General features: G+C 50.2%; 1 protein-coding gene across 3 annotated transcripts in view; it reads right to left on the bottom strand.

Annotated features, from left to right (window-relative positions):
- CLMN (calmin) overlaps window positions 1–26565 on the bottom strand; it is a 119073-nt gene that overhangs the window by 25814 nt on the left and 66694 nt on the right. For all 3 annotated transcript variants that reach the window (XM_079914417.1, XM_079914418.1, XM_079914419.1), the window contains exons 2-6: window positions 15206–15267; window positions 11651–11746; window positions 8873–8956; window positions 3208–3300; window positions 1269–1459 (exon numbers count right to left, since the gene is read on the bottom strand). In XM_079914417.1, the coding sequence (XP_079770543.1) occupies window positions 1269–1459; window positions 3208–3300; window positions 8873–8956; window positions 11651–11746; window positions 15206–15267 (526 nt within the window). The remainder of the gene's footprint in view (window positions 1–1268; window positions 1460–3207; window positions 3301–8872; window positions 8957–11650; window positions 11747–15205; window positions 15268–26565) is intronic.

Raw genomic sequence — 26565 nt, 5'->3', positions numbered from 1 at the left:
GAGTCCGCCTGCCAATGCAGGGGACATGGGATCGTGCCCCGGTCTGGGAAGATTCCACATGCCGCGGAGCGGCTGGGCCCGTGAGCCATGGTTGCTGAGCCTGAGCAACGGGAGAGGCCAAAACAGTGAGAGGCCCGTGTACCGCAAAAAAAAAAAAAAAAAAAAAAAAAAATGCTGTTATTTATCATTTGAGATTCATTAAGAAGTTGCAACAGCAGTACAAAGGGCCCCTGTAGACCCTTCACCCAGCTTCTTTCAACGGCAGCATCCTACGTTACCGGCGTGTGTTATCAGAACCGGGACACCGACGTGGGTACAGGGCTATTAAGACCACAGACCGAATTAGGATTTCACTGGCTTCAGTGTCGCGGGGATGGTATAAGCGCCATGACACTTTGTCACAAGCACCCATTCCTGTGACCGGTGCCGCAATGGCGGTACAGATGTTCTACTCCCTGCAAAGGCCCTTCCTCTCTGTTACAGCCACCCTAACTCCTGGCAATGAGCTCACTTGATTTATTTTAAAATAAATTTTAAAATAAATAAAATAAATTTATTGGAAAACACCATTTACTGGTTGCTCACATTAATCAACTCTATCACGCTTAACCCCTTAATCAAAACCCCAAAGACCCAACTTCTCTCTCATCTTTTATTTCCATGCACTGGGGAGCCAGGGTCCGCTGCTGAGCACTTACTAAGTGCTGGTACTCTGCAAGGTGCTTTCACAGGGTTTATTTCATTTAACCCCAACTCTCCCATAAGGGGGTGAATGGTAAGTCACCATCTACAGATGCAGCTTAGAAAGGTGAGAGATTCACCAGGCTCTCCCCAGTCTGGAAGGGGTTAAACAGAAGGCCAGGAACTTGGTTCCAGTTCACCTGTCTCAGTTTTGGAAGAGCCAGACCTGACTCTGACAGGTTGCAGCCTTTATTGTTCCTCGTTTTTAAGTAGGTCCAGACTCTGAAAGACACCCAGAAGCTTAATAATAAATGTCCATGTTATTAGGATCCAAGGGCCATCCCCACATTGGGGTTTAAAGTGTTGAAGGCCCCTGGGATTTCTATTCTATCATCAGCTTTCTGCAAACCAAACACGGGGTGAGTACAGTTTTGTGCGCAGAAACAGAAACTGACAGGATGCCTTTTCTGAGAGTCTACGGGAAGCGCCGGGCACATAACTGAGTACACGGTGATGCCCTTTTTCTTAGCCCTCCTCCCCCTGCCTGGCAGAGCACGGGGGGCTGGGGCACAGGGCGTGTGGCTTACTTCCTTGTTTTCCTCTGCACCCATGTCAACAGTGTCCTGATGGCCCTCCTCTGGTCTTTCACCGATATCACCGCACTCCTCTCTGCAGTGGGCGTGGGTGGGAAGGAGGAGTCTGAGTCTGTGCCCCCCGAGCCGGGTGACAGGCTGGAAGATGGAGAATTTCTGCTGAGGTTGCCGGTGAGTTCTTTAATCTGGAAGGAAAACGGCGTTTCAGATCCCAGAGGCAGACCCAGCACGGTCCCTCGTGGATCCCGGCTGGAGGGACCAGCTTGTGCAGAACTGGTTCTCCAGATCGGGAGAAACCCCTTCCTGAGGGTCGTGTGTCAGGGCTCAGGGGTCAGTACTCATGATGGCCTGGCTGTTTCTTGTGGCTTGTGGTGCGTGCAGTGATGCTTTGCAGGGAAAATCATCTCTTCCTGGAGTCTCTTTAGCTCTGGCCAGAGGCTGCAGATGAGGTCTTCCTGACCTGACTTCACCTACCCCTACCCTGTCCTTTCATGGCCATCGCTCCCAGAGTGCATCATGCTGTTTCAAGCCCCACCGCCTGTGCTCACCCAGGTCCTGCTGCCTGGATGTCCCTCCCTTCCAACACTGAACTCCTGGCTACTCAAAATGTGCTCTTACCATGGGGTGCCTGTGAGAAATGCAGAACCCCAGGCCCCGCCCCAGACCTACGAAATCAGACTCTGCATTTCAACACCACCCCCATACCAGGTGACTGGTATGCACAATAAAGTCTGAGAGGCACTTGTCTAGCGAACTCCTCATCCTTTAAAACCCTGCTCTGTTGTCACTTTATCCAGGAAGTTTTCCCCTCCCCCCTTCCCCCTCTGAGATAGTTGCCCCAGCTTGGAACTTTCACAACACTCTGCTCATATACTGATCATGGCCTGCACCACAGAATTCTATAATAGGGGACTGACCTGTCTGAGAGACCAGAAAGTCACGAGAGCAAGACTCTGTATGCTCAGAGCCTGGCACATGGGAGAAGCTCACTAGACATTTACCAAATAAATGAATGACGATCCAGAGTGGAGTTAAGGACTTTTTACACATTTCAGGACGTTTCCAGTCTATCAGGGAGTTGAAGAACAGACATCAGTAACTGAAGCCTGTATGTGACACTGTACAATTGACAAAGGGCTTTCCCACGTAGCATCTCTTGATGCCCACCACATATTTGGACCACTGCTACCATTTCACAGATGTGGAAACTGAGGCTCAGAGGGAGCCTTTGGTTTTATAAGTTCAGGGCTATTGTCTCCAAGCCTTGTTTGAGCTCATTCTTCTCTGAAATGTAAGCATAAGCCTCTGTGCAGATCACTTTTACGCTTGGGAGACCCATTAAGCCACGAGCCATTATCTTCTATTTCAAAAGAGGGGGATTTTAGAAGATAAAACATCAACTCACTCCCTCCTACTCGGGGAAAAGAACTTGAGCACAATTTGAAATATCCCCTTCATACTCCAGCCACAGACCCTGTCCTTGCTCTATAAAATCTGCATTTCCAGATAGAGACTGAGGGTGCTAAGGATGGAAAAACAAGGTCTTTCCTGTCACACACACCTCTTCCTAGAGCTATCTTTGTACAGGCTCTTTAACCGTCTCTGATAAACACAAGTCATTTTAGGAAAGTAACTCTCCCAAGTTCAATTTTTGGTTGGAAGTATCCCCCAGCCGTTGTGACACTTTAGAACAAAATTACTTTTCGAAGTAAATAGGTAACTCTTCAAGTACCAAGAGGAGAACAGAGCTCACATCACTTTTAGAATCACAGGAATTCAAAACCTTTAGCAACCAGGTTCTTCTAGTTCTTTCCCAGGAAACAGAAAAGTCAAAATCTGTTAGAAACGAAATCTCACTGTCTCCCTCCATCCAGCTCCACTCTTGTGTTGCTGGAGATCATTACCGTGTGTTATAGGAAAGAAATGATTTTACCTGGAAGAAGAGGATGATGTTCCAAATCAGCCCAAGAACCAAAGAGGGGTTGCCATCTGCTATTTCTGCCGCGTCGATGCTGACCAGTTTCACCTGGAGAGAAGCAATTTATAAGCTTAACCAGAGTGTCCAAACAGGATGCAACATGTTATTTTCTGATGTTGTCGTCGTGGGCCTGTTTCTCTTTCTCACCTGTGCTGTTCGGTGCTGCCCCAGGCCACCTCTCGGGGACCCCAACGTGCAAAAGTGTACGTACGTGTGTCTGATAAACACGTGCATAGTACGTCGCATGCGCAGACACTATTCTAAGCTCCTTACAAGTATTCATCCTCACAACAACCCCACATCACAGATTCTTCTAGTATCTCTCTATTTCCGGTAAAGAAATTCCAGAGCAGTCAATGTAACGTGCCCAGGACACACAGCTAGTAAGAAAGTCATCCTTTTCCAAGAACAGATGGTAAATGCCCAAGGGCGGTCTGTGTACTACACTAACACCACCAAACCTCCAGATTTAACACGTCTTTGGACAAACACAGAGCACTGACATCAGCGATCAAGGATCACGGACAGCAAAGACAATTATCCGTTACTGATTAGAAATAGTGTGTGGGGATAAGGCTGCTACCCAGCGTTTCTGCATCTTTCTGCAACAACCCGCAACAAAATACCCTACTGACTGGTTCAGATGGGCATATCTGAGAAACCCTTAAGAGATTACGTTATTTATTTAACTATGTTCTGACCACAGGATGATTGCCCTTGGTGAATGCCTGAGGCACTGGTTTTCAAAGTGTGGTCCCTGGACCAGCAGCATGTTGTCACCTGGGAACTCCTTAGAAACGCAAATTCTCCCGCAGACCAACTGAATCAGAAACCCTGGGAAGGGCCACAACCTGCATTTTAAATATTCTATTCTATTTGATCTGATTCGATCGAGCCTAGTGACTCCATCATTCTTTTTTTTTTTTTGGCGGTACACGGGCCTCTCACTGTTGTGGCCTCTCCCGTTGCAGAGCACAGGCTCCGGATGCGCAGGCTCAGCGGCCATGGCTCACGGGCCCAGCCGCTCCGCGGCATGTGGGATCCTCCTGGACCGGGGCACAAACCCATGTCCCCTGCATCGGCAGATGGACTCTCAACCACTGCGCCACCAGGGAAGCCCCACAATCTGCATTTTAACCAGAGCTCCAGGTGATTCTGCTATACGCTTGGGTTTGAGGACCCCTGCCCTGAGTCATCATTCTACTCTGCAAACAAAACCTGAGTATGTAGATCAGGGGTCTGCAAACTTCTGTAAAGAGCCAGAGAGCAAATATTGAAGACTGCAGGCCACAACCGTCTGTGTCACATTTTCCGCCTCTTCATTCTTTACCACCCTTTGCAAATGTAAACTCCATTCTTCAGGGGGAGGAGAGGAGAAATCAAGTAAATCGAGGTAAACTTTTCCTTTTCTTTTTTTGGCTGCGTTAGGTCTTTGCTGCTGCACGCAGGCTTTCTCTAGTTGCAGCAAGCGGGGCTACCCTTCGTGGCCACACACAGGCTTCTCTTGTTGCGGAGCGTGGGCTTTAGGCACACGGGCTTCAGTAGTTGCGAAGCAAGGGCTCAGTAGTTGTGGCTCGCGGGCTCTAGAGCAGAGGCTCAGTGTTCACGGCGGACGGGCTTAGTTGCTCCATGGCACGTGGGATCTTCCTGGACCAGGGCTCGAACCCACGTCCCCTGCATTGGCAGGAGAATTCTTAACCACTGCGCTACCAGGGAAGTCCCAAGGTAAACTTTCAAATCCAAATTTGATTCATAAAATTCTGCTTGGGAGACTCGGGAAAGAAAACACAAAGAGAGCGTCTCACACAAATACTTCTTTCTCTCTTTCCTTTGGGGCTTTAAAAAAAGATGGGTCTCTGGCCCTACCAGTTCCTCAGGGCGTTCTGACCACACCCATCAGTAGGGCCTGGGCTTTCCTAATCACAGGTGAGAATCCTGAGTCCCTGGCTCAGGTGTGTTTTGCAGGTTGATGCCCAGAGAATAATCCAGGGAGCACAAGCTCATCACTGGCAGGTTAGAGGCTGAAGGAAGTGGTCAATATTGTGAACAACAGAGCCAATGGAATTCAGGCCCAATAGTCCGTCCATATTCATCACGGCCACATGTCCCATGGGATGAGTCACCTGCGGTCTGTGGCTGTCGCGTACCCTGGACCTCTGCTCCGGCAGCTCCCTCCGCTTCTGTGGCTCACTGATCACATCCCAGCACGGGGGAGTCACATCAAAGCACTTAGTCAATCCTGGCCTTCACCATCCCCTGGAGGAAGCCCAGCATGGCCTCTGAGCTGAGGTTCATGGAAAGTGTCCCAAAGTGAGAAATCACGGAGCTGCCTTGTAGGGATGTGGGGAATAAGATGGCGCACCCTCTTGGGACAGGGAGGGAAGGGGGGCAGGGAGTAGACGTCACCTTTGGAGAATAAAGCACTCTCCCGGCCACAGGGACTGGGAGCCTGGCTGAGGAAGGCGGGGATTATGGATATGCCCGAAGACCTTGCCGCGGGTGCCCAGCCACTGCTTGGTTCTCCCTGGCAAACAGACGATGTCGCAGCCGGACATCAGTCAGAAGCTTCAGGGACAATGTCCTCCTCCCCCTCTTCCCGCTAACTTGGTTGTTTTCGCCACACTGACAATAAGTGGACCAACTGGCTTCTGGGAATATCCTCCTCCCCCTCTGGCTGGCACATCCATCGTGGGGCAGGGATAATGGTCATCACGGTAATGCCCTCCCCGGGGAGAGCTGACTTCTGCCCAGTGGTTCTCATGGGTTAGTCATACTATACCCATTGCACAGATGAGGAAGTTGAGGCTCAGAGAGGTTGAATGACCTGCCGGAGGTCACAGAGCTGGTCCTGTGGGGCAGCGGGTCTCTGACACAGGAGTGAACACCATGCTCTGAGCCTCACAGTTTCAGGGGAGAGAGGGAGGGACAGAGGCTGGCCACACTAACAGCACCTGAATCCTGGGGCAAATGGGACCTGACTGCTGCCCCTCCAGCACCCGCTTGGCATTGATCACCCAGTTCTGGGCACTTTTTTGGCTCAGGAGAGCCACTGGGTCCGTCCTCCCTCGAGCTGGGACAGTGGGACAGGAAGGGGCCAACAAGGGCCCAGATTCTGGCAATGGGAAAGAGACTGCAACCAAAATGCCTGTTTCCACCTGCCTCACCCACTGGTGCTCTCCTCCCCATGGGGCCATTCACCTGCCGGCCACGGGAGCCAACGGGGCAAAGAGCTGACATAACACAACCACATTTGGCGTATTTCCAGATTTTTAAATAAAAAATAAAGGAGAAGGGAGCTTTACTGTTCTTTCTTTTGTACCATAAGGCAGCTACTGCAGTTGGGGAAACATTTAAGGACGGATTACAGAAGGCCAGGCCTGCCACCCCTGAGCATGGGCTAGTCCTACCTGCAACGCCCCCCAGCAGGCTCCCAGGCTGTTTGTTCTTCCGCTGCTGCAGGATCACTGCTCCTCCCTGGGCCCCTGCAGTGACGAGCAGCCTGCTGCCCGCGTGAGGCCTCCTCTGCGAGGCTCTAAGCTCCTTGAAGCGGAGATGTGCTCCTAATGCAGCTTTATGTCCCCAAGGCTGAGCACAGCCCTGGGCCCAGAAGACACTTTGTAAACGCGGGGGGAGAGTTCTGCCTACAGTACAGACCCAACAACACGTGGCAGCTGGCAGAGCAGGAAATTACTTAGGGGTTCACAAGCTGGAAGGAAGAACAGTGAGTATCCCGGGCAGTGGTCCCAAGGCCCCACGTTATCATAAAAACAACGCTCTTCGGAATTCAGGGGTGGACACTGCCCAGGAGGGCCACGCCTAACGCTGCCTTCCAGGAGCAGACAGTGGAGCTATGGAGCTGGGGAGAGGTAGCAAGAGCCACAGCTAACGAACGCAGCCCTCACCCTGTGCCCTGTGCCCGCACTTGGCTAAACCGCACCTGGATGGGCACATTCCATCCTCAGCAACTCTCTGAAGTAGGTTTGCCTCTCATCACCTCTGTGTAACAGATGTGGAAATGGAGGCTCAAGGCATCTACATCATTTCCCAGGAGTGGAAGCCGTGGCAGCGGTGCCCTGAACGTGCCGTCAGCACCGAGGCGGATGGCGAAACTGACTCTGCAGAGAGGCCAGCGTTTTCACGAAACGGGACGTACTTTTTTAAAAGCAGCTTTATTGAGAGATACAATTCGCATCCCATCCAATTCACCCATTTAAAATATACAATTCCATGCTTTTTGGCATCACCATAATTTTAGAGCATTTTCATCACCTCAAAAAGAAATCCTATACCCTTTAACTGTCACTTGTCTAATCCCCCAACCTCTCTCAACCCTGAGCAACCACCCATCTCTTTTCTGACTCGAGAGATTTCCCTGCTGGACGTTTCATAGGAATCGATTCACAGAAGAAGTGGTCCTTTTTGTCTGGCATCTTTCATAATGTTTTCAAGGTTCAACCACACTGTAGCTTGCATCAGCACTTCATTCTTTTTCATGGCAGAATAATATTCCATCGCACGGATAGACCACATTTTGTTCATCCCTTTGTCCACGGATGGGCATCTGGGTTGCTCCCACCTTTTGGCTATTATGAATGATGCTGGCATGACCAGAGCTGTGCTTTTTGGCCGTCACCACCTGAACTCCCTCCTAGGTCTGGGGCTTTCTCCACAGTATGGGAGGCAGAGGATACCTCCCTCTTCAAAAGCCAAAGGTGCTTTCCCTGCCCTTGGCAGCCAGGACATGGGTGGGGATCCAGGCTTATCAGCCCAGGCCTTAGAATCTGAATGAGTGACACCGAGAGTTCCTTCCAGGGGCTGTGCTGGAGGCAGGGGGACAGTGCAGTGAAAACCCCTCAGCTTGCCCGACACGTCGGCATGTACAGTAGGCCACCATCACGAAGTGCAATTTGTTTGGGGTTCCCGGTGGTAAACAACAGGATCTGATCTGGGCTGATGTAAGCAGAAAAGGAATGTGTGGAAAGGATGCCCAGGGGTCACAGAATGACTCGGAAGACGGGGGAATCAGGGCTGGGATGAAACCCAGGGCTGAGTGCCGGCACCACTGCAGGCCCCTCCCCCTCCCAATGCAGGGACCCACGTGGTCATTAATTGGTGAAACTTAAGGAAAGGGGAACTTTGCAAATTTCATCCCTCTAGGGCCATTCCTTCCCAGTTTTGAAGGACACAAAGCAGAGTTCAAAACACAGAAAAGGCTAATTTAAGTCGAGAAAGTTGTATCAAAGGGGACAGAATTATGTAATTTTCCCCAGGCTCATTTGGCCCCCTTTTCCTCCTTGCTTCTCCCATATTCTGAGTTCTAAGAAAAAGTTTTTACATGCTGCCATGCTCTTATCCCCCAAAATGAAAACGAAAATGTCAACTAAATTCTGAACATCTGAGAGCCTGAGGGAGATGGAGGGGCGGGCAGGGAGTCAGGGACTGTATCTCCCGGCTGATGGATTAGCTGCGGGAGTTCTGTTACATTTCAACTTAGTTTCATTCGACCATCTCAGCAGGGTCCCCCTTTGCCCGCATCTCTTGTGACCAGCATTAAACTTCAAATTATGTCCTTTTGGTCACAGGGAAGTCTGTGTTAACAAGATGTGTTTCAGATACTTACATTGCTATCTTCCAAAAACTTAAGCGCTTTTGCTATGTTGTTCAACCGAAAAATACGATGGGATGAGGACTTGTATTCGTGCAGCTGTAACACAAACCAGAACAGAACAAGCAGTTACGCCAAGACAGGCACTCAGTCCCCAGCGGTGCCGTCGGATGTGCTTGTCTTTTTCTTTACCTTTTTCACATTAGTCTCAAGAGAAGGTTGGGGCTCATAGCAGAGCCCACACGGACCACATCCAAACCCGGGCACGGGGCCCCAGGATGCACAACCGTACCCTCAGGGGCCCCCGACGGTCACCGTATTTATGGTTCTTGGGACCAAACTCACTCGAGTTGAAGGAGGGGAATCCAGGGGTTAAACAAGGGACAGATTTGTCAAGTGTTTCTCCCTGACCCAGCTCCTGGCTTTTGGTACTCCTCCCTCCTCCAGAGACTGTCGGTGACATGTTCTCACTGCACTGATGCTTTTCGTCAGGGCAGAAAGCGTCAGCCGGGAGTGTCACCCACAGCTGCTAAATCATCCGGTAAGCCCTCCCTGGCGGCCGCAGATGTTTCTGTTTTCTGGCCAAGAGCTTTGTGGACATTTATCCCAGGTCAGAGAGAGAGACAGACAGACGGAGACAGAAACACAGAGAGACAGAGAAAAGAGAGACAGAGAAAGACAGACACAGAGAAGCATAGAGAGACTGAGAGAGAGAGGGGAGAGAGAGAGAGAGAGGAGAGAGAGAGAGAGGAGAGAGAGAGAGAGAAAGGAGAGAGAGAGAGGAGAGAAGGGGGGGGGGAGAGAGAGAGAGAGAAAGGTGTTTGCAGAAGCAAAAACTCTGACAATGCTCGTCGCACCCACCAGGAGCAGCAGCAAAGGAAACTCATCCTGAAACTGAAGTCCGTCCCCACTCCTCCAGGTGGGCGCTTTACACTATAAGGAAGCCAGTGGGTATCACTTCCACACGGTGTGAACTTCCAGGCAAGCTAATGGGTGAGGTCTTGGATGTTCTTGGCTGGGCTCCAGGATCAAAGACTCCCAACAGAGGCCCCGCAAGGACATGGTCGCTCCTAACCAGTGCCCTGGCAGCAAAGTGGGAGCCTGGGCTGCTGGGAACACAGAACGAGGGGCTAGAATGCGCTTTTTCAGGAAGCCTGTTAGAGACTATGCTGGCAGCCCATTGCGAGATGTGCAAAGAAACCAAACACAGTAAGTCCCCTGCACACGAACCTTCAAGTTGTGAACTTTCAAAGATGCGAATGTGCGTTTGCACGTCCAATCACGTAAGTTAGTTCACGTGTCTGGCGTACATTGCCGCGTGCGTGCGTCCTCTACGAGTGGTTGTGCTTTTGCGTACTTCACTGTACAGCACTGTATAGAGTACAGTAGTGCAGTATCTTTATTTCAAGCCCAGGATGTCCGGAAGCAAGCCCAAAAGCAGTGGTATATAGCCAATTGTGTTAGATGGGTACCGAGGCTAACTCTGTGGGACTTAGGAACAAATTGGACTTACACACACGCTCTCGGAACTCATTCATATGTAGGGGACTTACTGTACTCCTTTTACTGCAGTGGCTTTACCCTTCATTAGAATTCACAGCATCACTTTGCACGGCCCCCTTGCGGCGGGGTGGGGAGGCTATTGGGAAAGCAAAGGCAAGGAAGGGGTGTGATAAGACTCCAGCCACATTAGAGCTGAGAACAGAAGTAGGAGCTCTTGACTTTAAAGCTACAGTTAAGAACAAATCCAGATGGGCTTCCCTGGTGGCGCAGTGGTTAAGAATCTGCCTGCCAACGCAGGGGACACAGTTCAGGTCCTGGTCTGGGAAGATGCCACATGTCGCGGAGCAACTGAGCCCGTGCTCCGCAGCAAGAGAAGCCACTGCAACGAAAAGCCCGCGCACCATGCAGCAACGAAGACCCAATGCAGCCAAAAATAAAATAAATTTATTTAAAAAAAAAAAAAAAGGAACAAATCCAGAGAGGTCCACACGGACTGAGCTATACCCCATCGCAGCACTTTTGTATCAGCCACGCCGGGTCACTTGAGCCAAGTCAAACACTGGACTCTAGAGCCGGTTTCTCAAAATTGACACCACTGGTATTCTGACCAGATCACTGTGCCCCCTCAAGGAACCTCTGGCAGTGCCTGGGGGTACTACTGGCATCCGGTGGATAGAGACCCAAGGATGCTTGCTGTTACACATCCTGCAATGCCCAGGTCGGTGCCCCCGTGACAAAGAACTACCCCAGCCAAGATGCCAACAGTGTGGAATTGGGGAGAGAGGACCGACCTATATACAGCAGATACAGGCAACATGGAGAGCTCTGGTGAAGATCCAAAGTGGAAGGAACCCCAAGATCAGCTGGTTCAATTCAATTTTGGTCATACAAGAAGGTTCTAGAATTCTGTGTATCTAGCTGGTGGATTATAGATTTTGGCTGAGAAGATGCCTTTCTTCTCCATCTTCCTGACTCTTAGCTCTCATTCTAGGTAATTTCATGGCTGGCCAGCTAAACTGTCATGATTCAGTCATGATCCTTAGCTTTGGACTCACAGAAAACATGGGGTATTTATTATTTACTTGCTAAAGTATATTTGCTTAGTTACACATGACTGTATCAGTCTTAGTCACCGAGAAAGGAATGTCACCCTCCCAGGTTTCCCGTCATAGGATTTATGGATGGCCAGGTATATATGTACATACACATAGATCTGTACAGAAAAGAACCCTTTGGCAATGTTTTCCTTTGCATTTTTACTTCTTCCTAACCCTTCTGGAGCATACGTACCAGATTTCGCCCAGACAGGACTTCTAACAAAGCCATCAGGATTTTGCCATCTTGTATATCAACGAATAAATCTTTAACTTCTAGAGGTGGGTTGCACTGTGGAAGAGGGGGAAAGAAAGTACCCAATTAGTGATCTGTGTAAGCCACAAAACAATTTCAGAACTGCAGCTTTCACTGGAGAAAAAACTTCCGGACACCCAGATGTGCCTACAGGCAGCAGGGCCCATCCAAAGAGACAGCGATCCCCTCTCCCTGGAGGTGGCCCATGGGCAGTGGGTGCGCTGGGGAGCTGTGGAGGCGGCTCTGGGTGGAAAAAGTCAGAAGCCCCCTGCTTTCCTCTCTGACCTGGGGAGGTCTGAGGGACCTGTGTTGTGTCCACCAAGAGTTTGGCTGGGTGTGGCCTGGGGTCCGCGGGGCCGGCTGGAACTTGTTGGGCAGATGTCCCAGCACAGCGATTTCCAAACTGTGCTTCCCAGAACAGAGCTTCAGCAGAGCACTTCACAGAGCCCTATGGGGGCGGGCGGGGGGGGGGGGGCGGTCCCAGAGGAGGCTTATTCACGGCACTCCCTTCGATAGCTCTTACTGGCCTTTATTTAGGGTTCCAGGAAGACTTTGCTTAAAGAAAGGTTTCTGTTGACTAAACAAGCTTGATAAAAACTCCTTTAATGCAGGATGGTTAGGATTTATTGAATCTTGGGGGACAGGGTCCAGGAACCTGCATTTTTCATTAACCCCCCAGCATAAATTCTATTTACTTTCTGGTATTGGGGCATTTGGAAGCATTAGAACACTTACTGCTCTTGGGGACGACGAAGGGGGGTGTTCCCACAGGAGACCGGATTAATTGGGGGACAGGAATGGCGGCTGTCACCCGTCAGAGAGCCAGGGAAATCTTGGAGCTGTGGCCCAGGCACCCTTTTCTCCGGGAAGGCCTCCTCCCCGTGAAAGCCTTGGAGGGCCCATGTTTTCTTTTTTTATTCGGGAGGTGGCATTTCCTTACCTCTTATACGACCCCCCTGACTCCCAGTTAGTCAAAATACCGGGCAATTCCACCCACAGGTGCACAGAAAAGAGCTTTGCTTCAAGGGCAACGGCGACTTTGAACCCAAAGGCAAATTATTTTCTTTGCCAGCTCCCCACTGCTCTGCAGGAACATTCCACACGGAGCATGACGGTATCAGGTTACCAAGACTCTTATGGAAATGTTATTCCTGTTAACGTGGGGCAGAAACGCAAGACCTGAACAAAACAGCCCCTGATAGATGAACTCACAAAATTTCCCGTTAGCAGCCCCGACCATGGCCAAACCTTGCTTTTGAGCTGAACCTGGAGAATAATTTCCATTGACAGTGTCTGTAAGAGCCTCAGCCCAGCAGCAGCGAGCGGGGCCTTGGCCGGCATCCATCTGCAAGATGGCAGGAGGAGAAATTGAACCCACTCCAGTGAAAACACTCCTCGGGGCCCCAGACGTTCCATGGGCTTCATGAGATTGGTATGGGCGAGTAAACAGCACCGCCAGGGGTTTCTTCGTGATCTAACTCCTTGGGTAAATTAAGGAATTTTTCCAGAAGCCAGAGACCCCGTAAATATTTCTGACAGCCTTCAAATTGCAGTTAAGCCCACTTCCCCAAGGAGTTCCTGGGTTTCCCTTACATGAAAAGTTGTTCTTGAAAGTCTCAAGGTTGGAAACATGGCTGTGAATTTTGCCCTGTTTATTACGAATCAGTTTTAGGTGCTATCTGATTTATCCGTAGAGTGGGTGCTACCCACCTGCCCCGAAAAAGGAAGCAGAAGCATGGCCACGGAGAAAATTCTGGATGCAATCAATGCTAACAGAGGTTCGTGTGGGGGTGGGGGTGGGGGTGAGTGACTGCAAGGGTATTTGCTCTATTACCCTCTGTACTTTTCTGTATTTATTTTTAAAAGAAAGAAAGAAAGAAATACACTAAACTCCGTCTGCCAGGAGGAATTTCCAGCTACCCTGATACACATCAGGCATTAATTTAGGAGTTCAGTGAACTCAGATTTGGGGAACGGTTTTCCTTTTTTTCCAAAAATAACACTTCACTGTGTGAGCAGTGCCGCAAATGCACCAATAGTCAAAACAACCGGCAAGTGATTTATCGCGCTTCGTCCACGGTATAGAGAGACTTTGCCCCGAAGAGTTCAGGAGCCTCCTGGGTCGAGCGGAACCCGTTCTACAGGTGCGGAAAAGAAGTGTGGGTGGTCAAGCGTCTGCTCGGGAAATATTATAGGCCTAAAGTTTACGCTACGTGAATTAAAATTTTGGTCAAGAGCTCCACTTCCTAAAAAAACCACATTTATTTTCTCTGCTTTCTAATCATTTCAGTGATTTCCTCTAAGAACCTTTCTTTGGGGTTAACTCTAAGGGCAGTTAATATTACTCTTGTGCCTTTTAAGAGGAGAGGAGAGAAGAAAATATAGGTATTAAACTCAATGAAGTACGATACTTGAATACCACCAGCTTTGAAAGACATGAGACTACTGGCTGGGTCTATTTGGAGAACCAGATAGTGGAATTTAAGAAGATGTGAAGTGAGTAAAATGAATCCTGATAAACCAGCTTTCTTATAATAAGAAAAATAATCTCTCCTCCCCCAGCCCCGGGCAATTTAGAATGTTCTCTGTCGGGGTGGGGGGGGGTGGGGGGGTGGGGGGCTAACCTAGTGGTGAGGAGGGTTCGGATTTCTCCTCCTCCGAGCTGTTTGTTTATCCATTTCACATCCCGCCCCTTCTCTGCTGCTCATCCTTGTGTCTGGTTCAGCTGCTTTTGTTTTAGGGTTTCTGTGCCTGAGAAGCCGGCAGACAAAATGCGCTTCAATGTTGCTTGGCCAGAGTGTATTAGCAAAAAAAGAAAAAGGGGAGAAGAGGGGTCACGAAGTGGAATATGCAGGAGAAGCCACAGGAAGAGCTTTCTTCTCGGTCGTGGGATTGCAGAGAAGCGATTCAGTGTCTCCAGGCTTCTGTTTCCTCATTCGTAACAGGATGGGGTGCAGGGTAAGGAGGGCTGTCTTGAGGATTAAAGGAGATGTGCGCTCGATGCACCCAAACAAGCAGGTAATATTGTTGACCAACAGCAGCATTACGTGAAGAACCAGGGGATCTGGCTTGGTTAAAAAGTGCGAGGAGTTTTTGCTTGAATCAACGCAAATACCTATAAATGGGTCTTCACGAGAGCCTCCCTGACCACCCCAGACTAGAGGTCGAGATCCCCTCAGCCCCCTGTTTGGGTTGTTCAGCAGTGAATGTTTCCTAACTTTTGCTCAGCGATTCCTATTTAAAGATGGACCCTCTCCTTCCCCAGCTAGACGGATAACCCCAGGAGGTCAGAACCCCATGTCTTACTGACCTTCATGTTCCCAGCACTGAGCCTGACGCTTGGCAATGAGAATGCACTCAACAGATGTTTAAATGAATGAATGAAAAACAACAACAGAACAGAAACACAGAGCACCCTCACCCCCGCTCTGCTGAACCGTGAGCTCCGTTATGGAGGAATCCGTCACTTAACAACAAGCCGAGTGCCCTGCTTACCTTCTCCAGGTGGAGATTTATCCATCGAGTAAAAGTCCGCTTCTGCACATTCTCCCTCTCAACTGAAAACAAAGAAGTGCTATTAGCTGGGTGCAAAGAAATACACGCAAAATCCCACCCTCTTCCTCCCAAGGGGAGAGTCTATGGAATCTCTGTAGGATGGGGAGCCCCGGAGGTCCCATATAGGGATGGAGACCTTCCCAGAAGGAGGCTGGCAAGGGCCTGGGGAGCACCTAGAATCCATCTTCTCCAGCCCAACCCTGAGCATCTTAAATAGATTAAAGACCCACGCATTCAGACACACAGAACAAAATCTTATGCACAAGCTAACGTGAGCATTTGGACGTTTGACTCTCCAGCACAAGAAGTACTGGTGGGAAGATACAAATTTAAAGCACGAGGTGATGGTGTCACACACCTGCCTGGCGGTAGTGTGGGTCAGAGGAGCTACGATGGAGGAAAGGAGGGGAGGTCAGTGATTAGGAATTGGGAGGGGGCTCGGGAATGTGTGGCGGAAAGAATTTGACAGTCCTGGCCTGGCCTGGTCACTTCCCAGCTTTGTGTCCTTGGGCCAGTCACCTATCCCCATATCTGATCTTCCCCATGAAGATACATGGGTGACAGCCCACTTCCAGGTTGCCGTAAGACTGACCTGCAATCCTGCAGGTCAGGCTCAGCAGGGTTCCTGGCACAGTAGCTGCTCTTTTTTTTTTTCTTTGTAGCAATTATTTTTAGAGCCAGGGAATACTTTGTGCGCCCCAGGAGGGGAGAGTTCTGCAGAGCCCCAGTGAGCAGGGAAGACGCCAACCAGACACAGACCCCTTCTCCCACAGGACATAACTTCCCAAACAGGTTTCTTAGGAGGAAAGATCTTTCCTTTTCAAGAGTTATTGCCATCTATCTACCCAGCACTAATTGTGTCCTGGACACTTTGTCTCCAATAATCTCTAGTCCTGACAATACCACCTGTGAAGTAGAAACTAGTATTTCATAGATGAACAAAACGGGGCTCAGAGAAGTACCCTGACTTGCCCCGGACATCAGTTGGAGAGAGACAGAGCTGAGCATCTGTCTGTCTGCCCCTCATCAGCCAGCTCCCTGGAAATGGAAGGCTTGGGTTTGAATTCCATCTCTTCCAAAAATTACGACAAAGGCATCTGCAGTAGTAATGATAATGATTTAAAAAATATTTACCGGACACCCGCTATGTGGGCAGGTAACACATCTAAGCACTTCACATGCATTCACTGATTTAATCCTTCCTACAACCCTCGCAGGGAGGGACCTTCAAGATGGGAAAACTGGGGCACTTGCCCAGCGACACGCAATTAGTAAGGGTATTGTTCCTATGTTACAGATGAGGAAACTGAGGATCAAAGAGCTAATAAGCCACAAAATTAGGACTTGGAACTAGAGTCTGTGCTTTGCCCATTCGCTCCTGGGCTCTGTGGCATCAGCTGGCTTGGCGCCTGGGGACCCGTAGGGAGTTTCCGTGATAGGCGGTGGTGCCAGTGCCTGGGTCTGGGCGCCCCGAGGACCATAGTAGCAGCCCCTGCAGCTCAAGACGCTACGCCTCTCAGGAAGCTTCCTGAAAATGTCGGAGCCAGAGGACTCCTAAATTACTAAGTTCTGGATTTCAACATATTGGAAGAACATATCACATATGCCTAAAACCATTTCATATTTCTTTAGCAATAAGAAAATGAGAGGCAATTTATCTCTTGGCCGAGAAAAAAAGGCTATGGTTTTCTCTAGCGACTGTCGTTCTTTTTTTCCTCCCAGCCTCATTATTAGGTAGATAGTGGTGCCCATAAATTGAATTTTAATATTGTGCCTTTCAATCTTTTTAATTGAAGAGCCAGCAGACAGTAATTATGCACATAACTGCTTCTCTCTCGTTTTCCTCTTTTTCCGTCAGGGAAGGTCACTGGCTAGTAGGCATAAGGATGAAAGAGCTCATTCTAGTGAACTGTTTCTCGTGGGAGGCGGGAGGAGGGAGGAAGGAAAAGAAGCTGATGGAAGCGAGGCCAGGAGGGGGGCATGTGCTGAGGGCCATGAGTTACAGAGCTCCAGGGCTTCCCAGAAGATGGGAGAGACCTTTCTGCCTCTGCAGCTCTTTCCATAGTGTGGGTCTTCCCATAGTTTAGTGTCTGTCCCGCCGTTGATGGACGTGGGCTATTCCTGGTTTTTTACTGTATGCAGCAGCGCAGCAGCCAGCGCCCTGGCACAGGCAACCTGGCATGTGAGTCTCTGTGCACAAACGTGTGACTCTAGTTCTTACGCCTGACGACTAAAAGCGGAACGGCTGGGTCTTAGCAGTGGGCACATTTGAAAATTTAATAGCGACTTCCAGACGGCCCTCCCAAAAGGCTGCCCTATTTTATATCTTCACTCCCACCTGTCTTTCAACAAGTTTATGGGGATTGTAAAGTATTTACACACACATTCAAACACTCAGGCTGGTTTCTCCATATGGCTTCAGAGAGAGCAAAGTCTGTCTCCTGAAACAAAAGTGCATTCAGTGAAAGCCTAAGAGAACCAGGCGTAGGCTGTTAGTTTAACTGTGCAGAAGGGTGCAAATGAGGAAGTGGGTGTGAATGAGGAGGTGGGTGTAAATGAGGAAGTAGGTGTCTGTTAGTCTACATATATGCCTCATCTATCTGCCCACTGAGCCACCTATCTGTCCATCCACCCACCCATTAGTCCTTCCATCCATCCATCTATCCATCCACCCATTAGTCCATCCATCCATCCACCCACTCATTAGTCCATCCATCCATCCATCCATCCATCCATCCATCCATTCATCCATTCAGCCGGCCTCCCAGCTGATACTTACTCAATGATTACTACTTGCTGGGAACTATGCCCAACCCTGTGGGCAAATTCAGAAATGAAGAATTAAGCATACATGGAATCTTGCACTCCAAGAATTCACAGCCAAGTAGGAGAGAGAAAACACGGATGCCGCAAGGCACATAAACAAGGAGAAATGAATTAGAAATTTCAAGAGCTGATGGGATGGGAGGAGGTGATTTCAGACTCCACGGGGGACTCCTCTGGGGGCCCTGAGATGATCCCCCCCCCCCATAGAATTGGGACACGGAGGGATCCTGAAATGCAAAGACAGCATTTTAGCCCTGGCCTGATCCACGGCCAACCTCTGGGTGGCTTCACTTCCATTCCACCCAAGGCCAGTGGGTGAATCCGGGCACAAATCAGCTTCAAGAGCACAGTGGAGCCATAGGAGGGCAAGGTGATGACCGAAGACACCAGGGGACTGTGAGACTAGGTCACAAATAGCAGATGAGTCCCAAACAGAAATAGGGTACGGAGACCATATTTTCTGTCCCTGAAACTAGGACACGCCGCTCAATACACAGGAGAGAGAATGTGAGAATTTAGCCTGCCCCAGAAGGCCCACCTGGGAGCCACACACCATTAGACCATGAGCTGACCTTGGTGAAAGTCAGAACTTTCAAAATACCTTTGCCTCAGTCTCCCCTCTGCAGGATGGGGATAACCGTGCCTCCCTCACAGGAATGCTGTGAAGATCAAAAGGGATCCGCCAGAAAGGCATTCCCAACAGCTGTTCCGGAAGGGCCACCTTTCCCCCAGCCCCCTGGCACACCGCATGCCTTGGGGTATTTTATCTGCTGTCTCCACACAAAGGCTGGCTGCCCTTTCCAGGCCTTCTGCATTTCCAAATACCCACCCCCATCCCACAGGCCTTTTCGACTTCCGGCCCAGCCAAGACTCTATAAACTTTATATAGTCTCCATAAACCCAACGGCCCCTTTTGTCCACGGCACCTATCACGTTGTAAAGGCGTAGGAAACCATTTCTCAGGAAGGGTCTGGCCTTCGTGAGGAGTGTTTGTGGGGCCTGGTGTGGGTTTACTGGGCAACAGCGGAGTAATAACAGCGCTGCAAAATCAGCATCCCGGCTCTGCCTGGCCGGCCAGGGTGCTCGAGCACCAGGTCGGGTGGAGGCGGGGAGGGGCTGCCAGGTCCGGGACGCCAGGGACGCACAGAAGGGGCGGCCCAGCCTTCTGGCTCAACTCCACCCTCCCAAATTCCAAGGCATGACTTTGGCCCCGGCTTTGCCTAGAACAGGCAATTTGAAAACAGGAGGTGTGACATTCCTTCCTTCTCAATGGCAGGCTGAGGGGTTGGAAGCCACAGAAAAAGGGATACTAGCTCTGGGAGTTACAACAGACTCATTTAGGGGCTTCCCTGGTGGCGCAGTGGTTGCGAGTCCGCCTGCCGATGCAGGGGACACGGGTTCGTGGCCCGGTCCGGGAAGATCCCACATGCCGCGGAGCGGCTGGGCCCGTGAGCCATGGCCGCTGAGCCTGCGCGTCCGGAGCCTGTGCTCCGCAACGGGAGAGGCCACAGCAGTGAGAGGCCCGCGTACCGCAAAAAAAAAAAAAAAAAAAAAGACTCATTTACATCTGTGGCTGTCTTTCTGTAGGTCCACATTTCCCTCAAACCTACTTCCTATATAATATTTCCTCTATAATAGTCTGCTCTTCCCCGCCCATGGGAAAGCCTTGAAGGCTTTATCTGTTGATGAAAATAATATGCTGATCATAAAAAATTAAAATATAGAAAAGCACAGAGAGGGGATTCCCTGGCGGGCCAGCGGTTAGGACTTGGCACTTTCACTGCTGTGACCCAGGTTTGATCACTGGCTGGGAAACTAAGATCCCACAAGCTGCACGGAGCGGGGAAAGAAAGAAAGGAAGAAAGGAAGAAAGAAAAGCATAGAGAAATATATCTCAAATCTCATGAAATCATTACACCCAGAGATCACCAGTATTGCCATTTTAATGACCATCCTCCTAGAACTACACACACACACGCACACACACACATGCACACACACACGCACACACACGCACACACACATGCACACACACAGGCTCAGAGTTAATGCACGTGTGTGCTCATGTACATAACTGCAACGTGATCACCTAAAGACTCAGTATTCGTCAAAGCATTGCCCACGGATCCCTAATATCAAGAGCCTTCTGGGCTTCTGGGGTGACAGTTAAAATGCTAATTCCTCGACCCCAGCCAAGACCTACTGGGTCACACTCTCTGGGGCTGGGGCCTGGGAATCTGAATTGAACCAGCTCGGGGGTTTATGACAGTACACAGTTGAAGAACCTGGGTCTTCCTGGGAAGAGACAAGTGGCACGGTTCCTTGGTCATCTTCGGGCAGAGTAGAGATGGCAATGGGACGTCACCTGGTGGAGGAGAAAGGGCCGGCGTTCTGGAGCCAGGCCCACAGTGCCACCCCTCATCCTGAGATGGAGACACGGATAGGGCTCCCGGGTTGGTTACAGTATTGCTTATTGGCGCTGGCAACAAAAATTCCTTTCCTGCTTTGTCAAAAATGCTCTTCCTGATAATGCTTTAAGTCACTAAATTCACGCAGTTGCTCTGATACTCCCGAGAGATGAATCAGAGCTCGCCTTGGAGGACCGCAGAGCAGAATCCCGCAGGAGAGGCTTATCCTTCGACGTCCATCCAGCTGCGGCAGCTGGGACACCTGTTTCCAGCCGCAGGGGCACTGCCCGGGCAGGAGGGAGGCAGCTGGGGCGAGCTGTGGCCTCACCTCCAGGAGCTCAAAGCCCTCGCCCAGAGCCGGGCACAACGCATGTGCTGAACAAACGCAGCTGTAGCTGTTATCGCTAACCTCTGACAAGCTGCTGAACTTTTCTGAAGTTGAGTTTCTTTTCTGTGTAATAGAGACAACGCCTTCCCCTACCAAATGAGACGATGATGCCTCTGTGTGTGTGTGTGTGTGTGTGTGTGTCGGACACACAAAGGACCTCAGTAAACAGACTTCTTTCTTCTCACAATTATAGCATTCCAGGGACCCATACGTGGGCCCTACTGACAGCTTTCTGTAGGATGGGGCGTGGCTACCCTGGTGACAGCTTGGTGGGCCCTCCCTGTCCCCAGTGGAATGGTCACCGACGTCCCCCGCTCAGCCCTCTCTATCCAGGAGGCAGGGTGGCAGGAGGCCCCGTACTTTTCAAGCTTTGCTCCTGTTTTGTGTGAGGGCAGGACCCTGGCACGCGTAGGCTCCTGCGCCCCAGGCCTTGTTCGCCAGAAGCCCGGGTCTGTACAGAGGGCCATCTCGGCTCCAGGGGAAGCCACAGCCCCCGATGATGACAGTCTCAAGGGGTTCCTCCGATAGCATCCTGGTCCAGAAACCTCTTGCCCCACCTTATACGAGCGACGTCCTGAGACACTCACATACACTTTCCCGTTCTGGGTCTGAGCTGACCTCCTCCAGTAGCTGGGAAAGCCACTATCCTTCTTGCCAAACATCCTTCTTTTTCTCCATGGCTCAGACCCCACTCATTCTAAGTGTCCCCCTTGGCTCGCTTCAGCTGTGCCAGCTCTTTCCATCAACCAGGGATCTTTAACCCAGGATCAAGGGCACCCGCCGCCCCACGGACAGCACACAAACTAGCCCTCGGGGGTGCCCCTGCATGCCTGCCCCCGCCCAGCCCTTGGCACTGCTGGACCCCCAGGCGCCCGCGGCCGCCCTCCAAAGAGGCCGGGTCCCCCGCCTCGTCGTTTCACTCCTTTCCCCATCTTTCAACACCTCCCAGAAACACAACCTCATTACATGGCCCCACGCTGGTTCATTTGAGAAATAAAACTCAGAAACAAATTAAACGGCGATTTCTTTTGCAGCAGGAGGGGAGCCAGGCTTCAGGAATACCAGGCCGGCAGCCTTCGGTTCTGACTCCCGGGGGCTACTTCCCATCATCGGCTCTGGAGGTATTAAAAGCCAAGGCCTCTGAGTGATTTTGCATTTAATTTCCTTTGTTTTTTCCTCCCCCAATGTTTGCTCTGACCCAAGTCCCTTTTATTGAGACTTTGGTAATAAAATGCAAAACGCTCCTTGGGACCACAGGCCAAGGAGCACGCAACTCCTACCAATCGGTGTGCAGGGAAGTGGCAAGCAGCGCTGCCAGGGCCCTCCCACCCCCTTTCTAGTTCCTCTGCTGCCTTCTCTCCTTTGTCCCTTGTGGGACTGGGGATGCGCCGATGGGCCTCAGGACCAAGAGTGAGTCCGGGCTCCAGCCGGTGCAAACCGGTGGTCTCCCCAATATGCACCTGGGGAGACTCCCATAAAACTGCCAAGCTCATTCGAACTGGGGACTTAAATCCAATTCTCTCACAGGTCCCAGAGGCCACCAATTAACATACCACGTCCTGCCCCGCCATGCCCCTGCTTCTTAGCTGCTCTCAAACACATACCCCAGGGCTCCAAAGAGCTAGTCCCAATTTCACACCAAATTAACTCTTAAGTTATATGTATATATGTACAGGGCGGGTGCCTGTGACTAACATAAAAAAATAAACCCACTCTAGTTTTTTCTGTGAGTGATACTGTCTAAACTCAGTGCTCAACCTCGGTTCACCTTGATTTATGACAGATGACGCCAGCCATAAAAACCAAGGTTGGACTACCAAACGTAAGGTAGATAGCTAGTGGGAAGCAGCCGCATAGCACAGGGAGATCAGCTCGGTGCTTTGTGACCGCCTGGAGGGGTGGGATAGGGAGGGTGGGAGGGCAGGAGACGCAAGAGGGAGGAGATATGGGAACATATGTATATGTATAACTGATTCACTTTGTTATAAAGCAGAAACTAACACACCATTGTAAAGCAATTATACTCCAATAAAGATGTTAAATAAATAAATAAAATAAAATAAAATTCCCTCCCCCCCCCAAAAAAAAACCAAGGTTGGGAAAAGGGATTTTAACATCCACCCAGATGGGCAGACCAGGTGACATGACCAAGTCAGGCAGACGGCCCGGATGCATCCAGTTGAAACGGAGACGGAGAGTTAAGTGGCGTCGGACAGATCGTTCACACACCCATCCAGGAAGCAAATGGGTTGACGCTTACACTCAACCATGGAAAATAAGAATGTGGACCCCGTCCTCATGGGCTTCCTTTGGCAGGTCCCACAAGGAAGGATGGAGAGAGGGAGGGGAGGAGGGAGAGAAGGAAGGAAGGGAAGCAAGATAGAAACATATTCTTTTCGCATACTATGGAGACCGTGATTCCTGGGGGACTGAACTCTCCCTTGTGGACCACAGATTTTGATGATTTTCTTTTTTCTAATACCAGTATTTTCGGGGAAGTATCCTGGCTTCTGAAGACTAACTTGAGTAACTTCTAAAACTGTGTTTTCCAAACCACATTCTGCAGAGGACTAGTTCTAAGAGGCCTTTCAAAAGAGGAACCCAATAAAGCTGGGAAATAGTGCATCCTCTGTTTCCTGAGGATGATCAGTATTTTTTAAGGCTCTGATAAGTCCTGCAATAAAGACGTGTTTCACTTGGTCTCAACCAAGCTCATCTGAAGCCAGACCCCTTTTCTGGGTAAAACTGATCACAACTTTCTTGTAGACTCCTGCTTTGGAAATACAGAGAGATGTTCATTCATGGGGGATGTCTCCACTGGGTCCTCACAGCCACTGAATTAGGCAGCCACACTTCTTGTGACAGAGACTCCCATGTGTTTGCCAAACCCTGTTTCCTTTTTCTCATGGGCACATAGCCAAACTACATTTCCCAGCCTCCCTTGCAGGTGGTGGGGGCCTCATGGCTGCGTTCCAGCCAACGGTACGCGGGGAGGTGCAAGCATGCCACTTTCAGATGAGGCCAGGCCAATGCTTCATGCCTTGTGCCAAGGATGTAGAGGAGGACCGAGCCATGGCAGGGAAGGAGTCTGGACTCCCAAACCCCCCCAGTAGTGCCACCCCATGAGGAATACCACTGTGGGACTATTGAGTGAGAAATACACCTTCACTGAGTTAAGCCAGAGTCCTTTGGGGATTGTTATTATAGCAGCTAGACAACCAGGCTTGTACCTGCCTTAAGTGAGAACCAGCCTCCCCTGTGCAAGAGAGGAAGGGGAGGAGGGAAAAGTCAACATTTCTGCAGCCTCTTCCAGGCACAGGGAGAAATACTCCGCCACTGAATCCTCACGGCCACCTCAACAGGTGAGCGATGGTGCTTCCGGTGCAGATGGGGAAACTGAGTGTCAGAGAGGGGCAGTGACCTGCTCCGGTGCCTGGCTTCACAGCCGAGGGAAGAGTCTAGCCTGGTGAGCCAATACCCTCTCCACGGCACCTTGCTGGGCTGGTGGAACCCTTCAAAACAAACATCTTATTGAAGAACCTTCACAAAGAATCGGTTTCACACCCAGGTGAGCTCGGCAGCATACAGGCTGACCTGGTGTTTTGTCCCCGAACAGAGCTTCAACAGACCTAATAAGAGTCAGCTTGACTTCTTGGGTTCAGCTCTTTTTTAAAAAGGAGATTAAAACGCTCAGCTGCATACACATGACCTTGATTTACATTTTTAATAAAGCCTCACCCTTCAAATACCAATGTTTTTATGTACATGCGAAGGCCAATCGGCTGCGAGATTCTCTAGAATTGGGGTGACCAACTGCCCTGGTTTGCCCCGGATTGAGGGGGATCCCGGGACACAGGACCTCCAGTGCTAAAACTGGGAAAGTCCCAGGCAAACTGGGATGAGTTGGCCATTCTAAGCAGTAGACACAGCCCTGTGTCCTGGAGAGCAGGAGGGAGGGGACAGCAGCTGGGAGGGGCAGAAAGCCCTGGGAGCCACGTGGGAGACCAAGACAGCGTAACTCGAGGTGGTTAATATTTGCTTTAAATGTCAGGGACAGAACAAACCCTGAAATTCCCATTACAACTTTAAACTGCCAACGAAAAGTGACACGTACACACACACACACACACACACACACACACACACACACACACCCCTCAAGGTAATGTGGGTCACCTTCAACCTTCTTCAGGGACCTTACTGGAGGGATTTTGTCATTGCAAGGTCTCCCTTATGCCACAGCCATAATGGTTCAGACCTCAAGGACTGCACTCACACTGAGGTCAAGGGCAGATCATTGCCACTGGGTAGAACCCTGTAGAATGGCAAATTCCAGTTCGGTGATCCTACAAAACCCACTGAGACTAGACCCGTGATGCTCAACCCTCACAGTCACCTGGGGAATCTTTAAAAAAAATCAGAGATGCCTGGGCTCCATTCCAGACTAATTGAATCTGAATCCCTGAGGATGGGGCCCAGGTATCTGCATTTTTAAAGCTCCCCAGGTGATCCTGACACTGAGCCAGGGCTGAGAACCACTGCTCTTAGCCAGGGGTTGGCAAATTTTTTTTGTCAAGGGCCAGACAGTAAATGTTTTAGACTTTGCCGGCCATATGGTCTCTGGCAACTAGTCAACTCTGCAGTGGTGGTAGAAAGCAGCCAAGGTATACCCAAACGAGCATGGTGTGTTCCAATAAAACTTTATTTGTAAGAACAGGTGGTGGGCCGCAGCTTGCCAAGCCCTGCTCTAGACTTCACAAGCCCCGTTGCTTGATTTAATCAGCCATTCTAGACTTTGCTGGTGGCCATACCCTTCACGGCCCAACTTTTAAAAGTCAGTTTGGGGCTTCAGGAGCAGGGGGTTGTTTGCATTCTGTTTATTGTTATAAGAAAAGCAAACAGCAGTGGTGGGGTGGATGGAGCAGAAGGTGTATGGGAAACAGGAGCAGCAGAAAAACTGAGTATTTGGTCCCTGCAAGTCAGAGAAATGCACTTGGATTTTCTCCTCCCATCCCCAAAACTGTAAGAAAAATCACATTTGGGCAACCAGACTTTTAAGTGATTCTTGTCCTTACTTTCCTTCTTCAGCAGCCGGCCTTTTTCAAACCACGTCCTATCACCTAGCCTCTCCCTCCTCATTCCCTGCTAAATACCCACTTTGTCTGAAGAATCCAAGGGAGCAAACATGGAGAAGGAAAACAACCCCACACAATCATTACATTTTTCCTTCTTCTTTTGTAAAGTTTAAATGGAAACAGGCTTAAAAAAAAAAAAATCAAACAGAGCTACCCGTAGACAAAATTGCTTAGCAGATTAAACCTTGTCCAAGGAGAGTAATCTCCCTCACCCGTTTCCTTAGCACCGCAAGGAACCCAGAATTATTCTGCCCATCAGAGTCCTCGGCAGTTCAGTGTTCTGGCTGGAGAGGCCATTAAATACTTAGGGTAGCTTCTCATCCAACACCGCCATCGAGGCAGTCGTCCAGGGTCTACTTGAATGCGTCCCAGGACGAGGCACTCAGTACCTCTCCAAAATCAGGCTTCCATGATCTCAAAGCTTGCCTTATGGAAAAGGAGAAAGTGCAGTGGGTACAAGTCAGGAGCTAGAGGATGACAGGTTTCAGTTTGATATCGGGAAGCTAGGCCATCAGAGCTGACCAATAGTGGGATGGGATACCA

The sequence above is a fragment of the Stenella coeruleoalba genome, assembly GCF_951394435.1.
Source record: "Stenella coeruleoalba genome assembly, chromosome: 2".
Taxonomy (NCBI): Eukaryota; Metazoa; Chordata; class Mammalia; order Artiodactyla; family Delphinidae; genus Stenella; species Stenella coeruleoalba.
Note: the sequence above shows the minus strand (reverse complement) of the source record. Positions and strands in the feature narration are given on the sequence as shown.